The 11,483-nt window shown below is 64.8% G+C and overlaps 1 protein-coding gene across 1 annotated transcript; it reads left to right on the forward strand.

The window, feature by feature from the left end:
- Positions 1-1,289: 1,289 nt before the first annotated feature.
- On the forward strand, positions 1,290-7,178 carry UTP14A (UTP14A small subunit processome component). The gene is made up of 14 exons (XM_062502694.1): positions 1,290-1,451; positions 1,704-1,768; positions 1,971-2,035; positions 2,129-2,271; positions 2,375-2,530; positions 3,368-3,487; positions 3,596-3,690; positions 3,806-3,929; positions 4,010-4,087; positions 4,535-4,895; positions 5,037-5,437; positions 5,618-5,805; positions 5,872-5,971; positions 6,308-7,178. The coding sequence occupies exons 1-14, from the start codon at positions 1,290-1,292 to the stop codon at positions 6,689-6,691; spliced, it is 2,442 nt and encodes an 813-aa protein (XP_062358678.1). The 3' UTR covers positions 6,692-7,178.
- The last annotated feature ends 4,305 nt before the right edge of the window (positions 7,179-11,483 follow it).

Here is an 11,483-nt window from a genome sequence, read left to right on the forward strand (position 1 = left end):
ACAACAGCTCCTCCCACCCCGCCGCTTCTCGCCGCTCCATTGGTCACTAGCGCTGTCACTTCGCGGCTACTGTTCCCTCCCCGCCGCTCCTCGCCGGCCCATTGGTCGCGCCCTCTGCCACTCCGCGCGGTCGGCCCCGCCCCGGTGCGGACAAGAGAGGGCGGGGCGGGGCGGGCCGCGGCACGTGGCGGGGGCGGGGTCGGGCGCGGTGCGGCGGGGCCGGGGGGGCTCCGGTGGGGCGGGAGCGGTGGCCCGGGTTTGGCACGCCCGGCGCGGCCCGGCCCCACCCCGGCGGCTCCCACCAGACCTCCCGGTGCAGCCCTCGGTGGGGCACGACCGGCGCCGACCCCGGTTCTTTTTCGTTTTCTCGCACCGGGTGCCCACAAGGACCGGGCTGCCGAACCCCAGCGCTGCGGGGAGCGCACATGCTCCCGTCGTGGGTTCCCCGCCCCTCCCACCCCATCCGCACATTTCTCACAGTAGTTTTCGCACCGTTTTGTACACCCAGACCCGGGGCTTGGGTCCGACCCCATCCCCGGTATCTATCCTGCCACCGGCATCCCATCCATCCCTGGCACCGCACCTCGGGCCATCCCGCCCCCGGCATCCCACCCCGGCAGCCCTCTCTGGAGTCGCACACACAGCGCTCCCGCTGGGCACGTGGCTGCCAGCGAGGGCAGCGCCCGGAGCGTCGAACCTGAGGGGAAAACGCCGAACCTCTCCCGCGGTTGTTGCTATGGAGACGCGAGCAGACGGGGAACCACTCGTGGTCCCTCTCCCCCCTGCCCCGAGCCCAGCCCGGCACGGAGGACAGCGACAGGGAGGGCGAGCACGGGTGCCGCGGGCGCAGTGACAGACACCGGCACCGCTTCGCAGCTGAGAGCTCCGTGTATTTGCTCACACGACCCTCTGGATCCCACCAACCCCAGAAATGCTCCCCGCAGCCGGGTCCGGCCGGCCGGGAGGAGCCGTAGATGCGGCAGCTCCGTCTCCGAGCCCGCGGCACTGGCGCGTCCCGGGGGAAACAGCGAATCCCGGAATCCCCGGGGCTGGGGGGACCGCCGAGGGTCACGGACGGAGCGCAGACCCGCAGAGTTGCTCTGGCCCGCGGTGGCACCGCCGGCTCCCGCTGCCCGGAGAACCGGGGGCGCCCCGGGAGAGCCAGAGCTGTCCCTGGGAGCCCCCGGGGGCCCCGTCCGAGGCCGGGACCGCGGTTTCCGTGCCCCGGTCCCTCCCGGGCCCCCCTCGGTCCCCACCGGTTCTCCCGCCCCGCCCGCGATCCTGCTGTCATGGCAACCCTGACGTCACGGGGGCGCGCTTTGCGGCAGGGCGCGAAGGCTCGGCGCGACACTCGGTGGAGCTTTGCGGCAGTACCGGCGTGCGGAGCCATGGCGGACGAGGAGGACCCCACAGCGGCGGCGGCCGGGAGCGGCAGCGAGAGCGAGGAGGGGGTGAGCGGGGATGAAAGAACTCGACGGACTCTCCGGGCGGCCTCCACCGCTATTTCGGAGCCTCGGGGGCTCTCCTGGCCGGGGTGGGCGCAGCGGAGGACGGCGTGGCCTGGCCAGGGATGTCGGGCCGGGGATGTCGGTCCCGGGACCCGGCCGTGGGGGCAGCGAGGAGCACACGGGAGCGGCGCTGGGGCCACCCCCGCGGCCGCGCTGTGCCGGGTTGGGTCTGTGACCGCGTGTGCCCTGTGGCAGGAGGATGGCGGGCGGCGGCACCGGCAGCTCCTGGAGGCGATCAGCGCCTTGTCCGGACGGAAACGGTGAGTGCGGGACGCCCGGGGTACGGGCGTCCCGCGGTTCGGCCCGGGGCTCTTGCAGCATCCGTGCCGGGAGAGGCTGCACAGAAAGGGGGGGCGGGTGCGCCGGTTCTCGGCCCTTGCCCTCGGCACCGGCCCCAAACCCTCCAGGGCACCCGGGGAACACGAGGAACCTTTGGGGTTGTTTTCTGTCCCTCTGTCGCAGGCGGAAGCTGGCGGAGCGGTCGGAGGCGACCGGGCAGGTGTCCGAGTTCAATGTCACCTGCAAAGGTGAGGCAGGGATCTGGGGCAGCGCTGCCCACCAAGAGCCACTGTGAGGGCAGGGACAGCTCCCTCACCTGGCAGTGCCACACCTGTGTGTAGGTGCTGGGGAAAAGCTGGTTCTGTCGGAGCTGCTGCAGCCCATCCATCCCAAATCCACACTGGGCAGCGTGAGGAAGGAGCTGGCCAGAGTGAAGCAGAAGGCGGCGGTGGAGCTGCCACTGAGCAAAGAGGAGGCCAAGAGGGTGAGTGCAGGGAGCTAAGGGGGTCTGAGCCAAGCCCCGAGGGCCCCTGTGCCCCACCCTGATGCCAGCATCGCCTTTTTCTGCCCGTCCTGTTCCCCTGCAGGTGGTGAGGGAGGCTGCCTATGTCACCACCTCGAAGGATGTGGGGAAGTGGCAGCAGGTGGTCCTGCAGAACCGGCGTGCGGAGCAGCTGGTGTTCCCCCTGCGGCAGGACATCGCCACCGTCACCCCTCTGGAGAGGGCCACCTCAGCGTGGAAGGTGCCCACTGGGGGTCACACGGCTGGGGTGGCTCTGGGGGTGTCTCCTAGCTGTGCTGGGGGCAGTGGTGGAGGTGGGGCTGGTGCTGGGCAGGTGCCCACTGAGCTGGGGAGGGTTAGAAGGTCAGTCTGTGTTCCTCACACAGAGTAGGTGTGTAAATTCCATCTGGGACAAGGCAGGTAAGGTGTGAGCAGAGGGTTTGGAGCCTGCTCTGTCTCCTCTCTTCCTTGTAGCCTCTCAGGCCAGGCATGTGGGAGTGTCCCTTGGCCACAAGTGCTGAGACAGAGAGCATTGGTTTGCCAAATCCTGCGTGCCTGGAAACATTCCTTACAAATGAGGGATGTGATTGGTTTTGAATGCAAGTTCCTGTGGGGTTGTGCTGCTGGCAGGAAGCCAGTGCCATCCCTGGGAGTTGTCAGATGCCCGGGTGAGGGAGGGGCAGCCCCTGCTGAACTCCCAACAAACCTGTCACACTGATCTGCCCGAAGGCCCCTTTCTGTTTTGGAGGGACGTGACATTGTGTGGCCTGGAACTACTGCTCCGTGCTCCCTATGTGGTGCCACCTGGACAGCACTGCCTGGCAACTGGGAGGCCATTTCTGTAATGTGGGAGGAATTCTGCCTGCCCTCACCTGGCCATGTGGCTGGGAGGGGGCCCAAGGGCTGTGGTGTGGGACTCATGAGTGGGGCTGTAACCACCCAGTCCCCCAAGTGGAGGACACTTCTCTGGGCCTTCCACAGACCTACCTGGGGGCAGTGAGAATGGATGGGGACATCCAGGGGAGCATCAGCCCTTGCAGTTCTCCTCATCCTCTTGCCATGTCTACTGTCCCAACAGGCTCGAACTCCACTGGAGCAGGAGATCTTTGGGTTGCTCCACAAGACACAGCAGCCCATCACAGACCCGCTGCTGACAGCAGAGGAGATGGCCTCGCTGCAGGCCATGAGCTTGGAGGAGGTGAGGCTTCACCCTGCTGGGCTCTGACTCTGGGGGCCCCTTCCTTAGCCTCATCCCTCACCCCGTGCTCCCCGTGCCTCACCCCCTGCTCCTGGTGCTCCCTGGCAGGCACGGCGCCGGCGGGCAGAGCTGCAGAAGGCCCGGGCAGTTCAGTCCTATTACGAGGCCAAGGCTCGGCGGGCGAAGCGGATCAAGAGCAAGAAGTGAGGCTGAGGCTGTGCCCGTGCTGGGCACGCTGGGAGGGCTGGGCACGCTGGGAGGGCAGGGTTCTGCCTCACCCGTGGCCTGCCCAGCCCCTGAGCCACCCCCCTGCCCCAGGTACCACCGTGTGCTCAAGAAGAGCCGGAGGCGCCAGGCCCTGAAGGAGTTTGAGCAGTTGCACAAATCGGACCCTGCGGCCGCCTTGGCACGGCTGGAGGAACTGGAGCAGCTCAGGATGCAGGTGCTGCCTTGACACCCCTGCCCACCCCATGGAGGGCCCTGCTCCTTGGGGAGCTCTGTGTGATGCTTCTCTTCCCCCAGGAGCGGATGAGCTTGAAGCACCAGAACAAGGGAAAATGGGCCCGATCCAGAGCCATTATGGCTAAGTATGACCTCGAGGTGAGATGGAGCCACAGAAGGATTTGGTGGATAGCTCATTAAGCTTAAAGCTCATCCAGTCCCATGCCCCTGCCATGGGCAGGGACACTTTCCACTAGACCAAGTTGCTTCTAGCCCCAGCCAACCTGGCCTTGAGCATTTCTGGGGATGGGACAGCCACAGCTTCTCTGGACAATCTCTGCGAGGACCTCCCCACCCTCACAGGGAAGAATTTCTTCCCAGTGTCCCATCTGTCCTTGCCTTCTGTCAGTGTGCATCCATCCCACTTTGTTCTCTCCCTCCAAGCCACGCTATAAAGGCTCTCTATCTTTTATAAACTCGTTTATCCACTGGAGTGCCATGACAGGGTCCTCAGTACTGCCTGGGGAAGTGGGGGAGGCTGAGGTGGGCAGGGAAGGTTGGCAGTGTTGTCTGTGCCCTGTGTCAGAGCCTCTCGGTGCCCCCCAGGCCCGCAAGGCCATGCAGGAGCAGCTGGCCAGGAACAAGGAGCTGATGCAGAAGGTGCGGGTGGAGCCGCCCGAGGAGGAGCCATGTGAGGTGCCCGAGGGGGACACCACAGCCCTGCCTGTGCCCACCGGGGCCAGCGGGGCTAATCCCTGGATGCTGGGCAAGCCCAGTGGCCCAGGCCCGGAGCCTGAGGTACAGGAGGGTCCAAGAGATGACACAGTGCCTGGTGCTGTGGAGAACAAGGATGAGATGGAGGAGCAGGAGGAGGAGGAACTGTCGGAAGAAGAAGCTATGCTGCAAGACTTTGAGCAGAAGCGACGGGAGCGGACAGGGAACCCCAAGGGGCACAGCGAGGAGCATGGTGAGGAGCTCAAGGCCCTGAGCTGGGTGGGCTGGCAGTGCTGGGGGGGCTGGACTAAGGAAGGGGGATCTGAGGCTGGTTTCACACAGCTGTCCTTACTCTCTGCCCTGTGGAGTGACCATTTCTACCCTTAACATGTAGGTGCTGCTGAGGAGCCCAGGGACAGCCCAGTCCCCCCAGTCTGTGTCAAGGAGCCCAGGGACAGCCCAGTCCCCCCAGCCTGTGCTGAGGAGCTGGTGAGTGCAGGACCAGAGCCACCCCTTCAGGCCCAGGAGCAGCTCCTGCTCTCGGAGCAGCTGCACCGTGTGCAGACCATGGAGGATATGGAGAATCTGGCCAAGGAAGAGCCTGTGGAAGAGCAGGAGAAGCTGGTAGCCCCAAGAGCAGGGAAGCGAGCGCGGCAGCAGGAGGAAGGCAGAGCTGGGGACAGACATAGCAAGAAAACAGCAGCCAAGAGGAAGATGATCAGCCTGGAAGCTGTGCTGGATGGCAAGCCCCAGGAGATGGACTGCCCCATCCTGCCTGTGGTCCTGGAGGAGGAGGTGAGCAGGACAGGCCTCCCCCATGCTCCCCAGTACCCAAAACACCCATCCAGTAATGCCCAGTAACTTTTACTCCCCTTTCACTCTCCACAGTACCCACAAACCCTCTCCCAGTGCCTCCCAATTTGTCCCAGTCTCTCCCAGTTCCCCCAGTAATCACTGTGCCTTGTCTCTGTGTAGGAGGGTGGCATGGAGCAGCATGGGATGATCACAGAGGCCTTTGCTGGGGACGATGTGGTCGCTGACTTCCGCCGGGAGAAGCGCAAGGCGGAGGAGGCGGCGAAGCCGCAGCCGGTGAACCTGGTACTGCCAGGCTGGGGCGAGTGGGGCGGCACGGGGCTGAAACCCAGCGCCAGGAAGGTCAAGAGGTGAGTGTGGGAGAGCTCAGGGATGCGCCCAACCCCGTGCCAGCCCTGACCCCTCACTGCCCACAGGTTCCTGATCAAGCCGCCACCGGCGCCTCCGCGGAAGGACCAGCACCTGCCCCACGTCATCCTGAGCGAGAAGCGCAACATCCACGCGGCGGCGCATCAGGTGGGGCACCCCTGGTCACCGGGAGAGCTCCAGCACCTGGAGCAAGCCTGGGGCATTCCTGTCATCCCTTCCCAAAACGTCCACAATCCCTGCCTGTGATCCCTGCCCGATGCTTCCAGCTTAAACAACTCGGAAATGAAGGGGGAGGGATGTACAGGGCCGCTCCCTTGGTGGTGGTGGTTGTTCCAGCCTTCTTGAGCTCTGCTGGCAGCAGAAAGGGAAGAAGAGTGTGAGTGGGTCCTGGACAAGCGGGAAGCAGTGGGCGTTGGGGGATGCATGGGCTGGCTAAGCTGGGCTGGGTGGCTCGGGGCCATTACCCCTGCAGTGTCCCCACAGGTCAGCGAGCTGCCCTTCCCCTTCGAGCGGCACCAGCAGTTTGAGCAGAGCATGCAGACCCCCGTGGGCCCCACGTGGAACACTCAGCGTGCCTTCCAGAAGCTCACAGCCCCACGAGTCATCACCCGCACCGGCCACATCATCCAGCCCATCTCAGCCGAGGACGTCCCTGACACAGCCCCTGGCAGCGGGGCCAGGCTCAGGGGGGAGGCCATGCCCGGGAGGAAGGCTGAGCCCGGGAGGAAGGCTGTGCCTGGGAGGAAGGCTGTGCCTGGGAGGAGGGCTGTGCCCAGGGGGAAGGCTGTACCCAGGGGGAAGGCTGTGCCTACGGTGAAGGCTGAGCCCAGGGGGAAGATGCAGCCCCAGCACAGCAGAGCAAGGTAGCTCTGTGTGGTAGCTCTGTGTCTGCAGTTTGGGGGCTCAAACTGGAGCAAGTGGAAGAATCAGGAGCAGCTCCTGGTTCTGTCCAGTTCCTTCTACCTCTTTCTCTGCAATAAAACCCAGGGCTGGCCTTCCTGTTCTGTCTGCATGGCTGCCTTGGCAGTGTCCAGGGCTAGGTTGGGCTGGTGCCCTCCATCCTGTCCTTGGGGTCTGTGCGGGGTTGGGTGCTTTGGTGGAGTTGACGCTGAGAGCTCAGTCAAAATCTCACAGTGGAGCACATCTGGGCGCTGCTGAGGGACTGGAATAGTTGCCAACATCCTGTCCTGTGCCTGTCTTTTATATCCCCATTTTTGTATCTATGTAGATTTTTAAATCTTGGCCAAATGAGCTTTCTGCCCACCTTTTCACCCTGACCCTGGACTTGGGGTGTTTCTGAGGTCCACCTGCACTCCCAAAATACCTGCTCATCCCTAATAAACCTGATCACCTGGAAATGGTTCTGTCAGGTGCTGATGCTGCTCACTCCTGCTGCCCACCTCCAAGCCTGTGCTCTGTTCCCAGCCACCCCTCGGAGTGTGACACTGAAGTGCCTCGGGTTGGTTGGTGCATCCAGCACAAGCAGAGGGATATGCCCAAGCCTTAGGGACTGGGCCTGGATCCCTCCAGGTCTGCCCCCCCCCTCCGCTTACAACGTGGGCTGTGCTTAGCTCCAGCTGGAGAAACACTTCCTGGCCGCAGCGCAGGATCTGGAGCTGCTGCTGATCCCGAGAAATGTGTCCCTCGTGTCAAGGACGCCTCCTCCCACCTCGGCACTGCAGCCCGCCCCGGGCACGGCGTGTCCCCGGCCGGGCTGCCCTTGTCCCTTGCAGCTGGGTCAGAGCAGGACCCGGGGGTCGTTCTGTGGGGCCGGGGCTCCAAAGCCCCCCGTGCTGACCGCGGCTGTGCCGTGACCGCCGCAGGGCTCTGGCTGCTGCCTCTCCCTGGGGGCTGACCCGGGGCTGGGGGCCGTAGGTATCGCAGCTTTCCCGGGGACCCATCCCGAGTGTTCCTGGCCCCTGCCCCGGGGAGTCAGAGGGCGCTGGCCCGTGATGGGGCCACGGTTACGTTGCTTTGGAAAGAAAGAAAAAAAAAAAAAAAAAAAAAAAAAAAAAGAAAGGAAGCGGAGAGCATTTCCGTGCCGTGACGCCGAGAGCCCCTGGCGAGGCTGGTGGCCCCAGCACAGACTGCGTCCCTCTGCCATGGGAAACCTTCGCCCCGGGGATGTCGTGAAGGGCAGGGGAGGTTTGTTTGTTTTAGTAAAAGGTGAAGCGCCCTGAGCAGGGAGAAGCAGCGTCCCCTGCCAGCCCCTCCGCCTGCCCGCAGTCCCCCAGAGCCCCCCAAGCCCCCAGGGACAGAGGCCGGGAGATCGCTGCGGCACCGCTGTGCCTGTCCCTCTTGCAGGGGCCCTCCCTCGCCTGCCCTGGCCAATGGCTCTGCCTTCCTCCTCCCCAGCCCGGACAGCGTTTGGCTGGACACGATGGGCTCTCCCAGCAGCCAGCCCACCCTCCTCAGCTCCAGCCCAGGGATGCTCAGGGTACCCGGGCTCCGAACGGGCCGGGGGGGCTGTCACAGCAGAGCTGGTTCGGGGTGCGGGGTTCGGGGTGCGGAGTTCGGGGTCCTGTCCTGTGTGTTTGCCTCTCTGCAGGGAGGGAGAACCCCCACACGCCTTCAGCCCCCGAATTTAGCGCACCCCACGGCACACTGCCGTGTGTGGTGTCCCTGAGGATGGGGACACTGCCCCGCGAGGTCTGGCCCTGCCGCAGCCTCAAGTGGGACATCCCCAGTTCCGATGTGATGCTCCCTCCAGGGCCGGGAAGAAGGTGACACCTGGGCGATCCTGAGGTGCAGATCCTGCAGAGGACCGAGGCCGGCAGGTGTAACACCAGCTCAAAGCTGGAGCCAGCAGGACTGCAGCTGTCACAGGCTGGATCAGCAGGACCTGCCGAGGTGCAGATCCATGCTTGGATCCCCGCCTCACACAGAGCTGGTGGGTCCGGCACCAGCCAGTGTGCGTGATGCTCAGCGTGGGAGGGAACAGCTGTAGCCAGACATCTGGATCTGCCTCATCCCGTGAGGAACGGCAGCACTGGACTGGACTGGATTGAACTGGGGCTTCCAGTATACAGAGATGCTTAAAAAATAAACGGTGACAGCATTAACATGAGCTGCTGGGTGCAGTAGGAGGGGCCCCGGTGCGGGGAGACCACTGGTGGTGACACCCTGGCCCCTCCAGGCTGCTGCTACCGCACAGGCTCCTCTGGAGCCCCCGCACCGCGGCAGCGCTTGTCCGCCTGACTTCTCTGCAGAAATGGACTTACCGGGCACGGGAGCTTGGGGTTTTTCAATAAATAACCCGTTTCAGGTCTCCTGCAGGAAAGAGGGATGCCCACCGGCAGCTCCCAGTGCGGCGGGGAAGGGGGCGAGAGCCTTTTGCGAGGGGACAGAAACGGCCGGGGAACCTGGCACGGCTGCGGGCTGGGGTGGCTCCCTGCGGGGACTTCCCCGGCCTGATCGTCGCTGTCCCCTGCGACAGCAGGGCCGGCCGCAGGCTGCCACACAGGCTGCGAGCCGAGAAGAAGCTGGACAAAGCCCTGCTGTCGCCGGCCGCGGGAGCCCCGGCGCGGCGGAGCGAGCTCGGAGCCCTCACTCGGCCGCGTCCCCCGAGAGCCGCGAGCGGCTGCGGTTGCTCTTACTGGCCTACTTTCCGGGCTACGTCAAAGCCGGGCTTACGGAGCCGGGAGCCGCGGAGGGGGCGGCCGAGCTGCTCCCGGTGCCAGCGGGGAGCGGGGGCTAATCCGGGCCCGGGGCCGCCCAGCCCGGCCGGCACACGGGCGGTGGGCAGCGGGGCAGGGCCGCGGGGACGAGCACGGCCACCGCCAGGGACACCGGGACAGGGACCCACCCGGAGCAAGGGCCGCTCCGGCGCCGGGGAGCTGCCGGTGCAGCCCGGCTCCTGCACCCGGCGTCGCGGGAGGCCGGTGGGAGCGGGATGGAGTAAAAGGCGGATTTAAAGTCAACAAACAAAGGGCTTTTGGTCGCTGGGTGTTTTGGGGGAGGGTTGAGGGGTTTTTTTGTTTTGTTTCTTTTTTGTTATCTTTTTTTAATGCAGGCTATAAATAACCTGTAAAATATTTCGTCTGGGCTGTTTCTGCAGCTGAAATCTTGTCCCTCTGGCTTCCCAAGTTCAGGATGTGTGTGCGAGCACTGGGTCTGTCATGGAGCACCCCTGGATCCCTGGGCTGGGTCCCTGGAGTCCTGTACCTTTGCTTATCGAGATCGGGGAATTTCCGTGTCTCTGAACACCTCCAACCCCCATGGGCTGGACACGGTCCTCCCCAGCATGGGCCTGAGCTCCGCAACCCGGGGTGGGAGAGGGGTTGAGCGCCGACCCCCGACCGGACGGAGGCGAGAGGCTCAGCCTAGCACAGTGCGGGACGACCAGGGCAGGGGAGGCAAGTCTGGGGTTGGAACGTCAGGCTCAGAAATGCTCTCCCCAGCCTGTCCCGTGCCGGGGACACGGGTGGTCCCCGCTCTCCGAGTCTCTCAGCCTCCACACCCCGTTCCTCAGCCGACACCCCGTTCCTCCCGCCGCGGTACCCGGTGCCCCGCGCATCCCGGCCGCATCCGGGCGCCGCAGCGGTTTCCGTGGAGATGGCATCTCCCAAGCCCGCACCGCCCGAGCCGGGGGTTTCCATGGAGATGCCGTATCCAGCACGGCACAACCTGAGCCGGAGATTCTGCCGAGATGCTGTAGTCGGGACCCTCGCCCCGCAGCGGGGCCATTCCCGGGGAGCTGGGTGGCCGGGGCCCTCCACGGCTCGGGGATGCCTGTGGAGTCACCCACCGCTCCTCACACCAGCTCGGAGACGGCGCTGGGACGCCAATACCTGCGGCTCTGAACATCCTGGGGGGGCTGTCGCCAGCCTCGGCACCCTCCAGAGCGGGAACAGCCTCACCCGGGCTGTGTTGTCACATTCAGGGTCTCCAAGAGATGGCAGGTCCCTGCCTGTAGCCAACTGCCCGGAGAGGAAAGGGGGAAATCCCTGTGTCCCCTGATGACTCTGTCCCAGCTGCCACCCCGCAGCTCCTACAGTGACACATCAGGGTGGCATGTCAGTGAGACCAGCTGGGAAGCAGGCACCGTGCTGCACCTGCACCGGGGGATCAGGTACCCAGCCCCAAAACAGCAGCATCCCAGTACTGGGGGACACCTGGTCGAGTTCCAGCACAGCCAGCACACCAAAAACCTTCTGGGAGGAATACGAAGGGCCCCAAAGGGCAGGACTGAGGCCAAGCTAAGGGTGAGCAGAGGCAGATGTCCTCCTGGCAGGCAGCTGTGTGTACGTGTGCCCTGGCCAGTGTTATCACAGCAGCTTGGTTTGAGCACAGCTGCCGCAGAGGTGGCACCTTCCGTTCTGCACACGGCAGAGCTCTGGCAAACCCCAAGCTCCCACTGCAGAGACAGGAGGGAGAAGCATGGGAACGCTTCTGGAACACACTGGGACACACCGGGACACACTCCTGCCCACTTGGTGCCTGTGGGAGATGTGGGGTTCAGCCCCATGTTGCTCCTTGCCTCAGGCCCCTCCACGCTCCTGCTCCACCTCTGCTCCAAACTGGACCTTCCTTGGCCACCCTTGTCCTGCCCAAGCCTGGGCCATCTGGAGCCTCCATGGGGGCTTCTCAGCTGGCAGAGCAGCAGCAGCTGGGAGCCTGAGGGTGATGCCTGAGGCTGGGCATTGCTGGCCATTCCAGC

This window comes from Cinclus cinclus, chromosome 15, assembly GCF_963662255.1.
Source record: "Cinclus cinclus chromosome 15, bCinCin1.1, whole genome shotgun sequence".
NCBI lineage: Eukaryota > Metazoa > Chordata > Aves > Passeriformes > Cinclidae > Cinclus > Cinclus cinclus.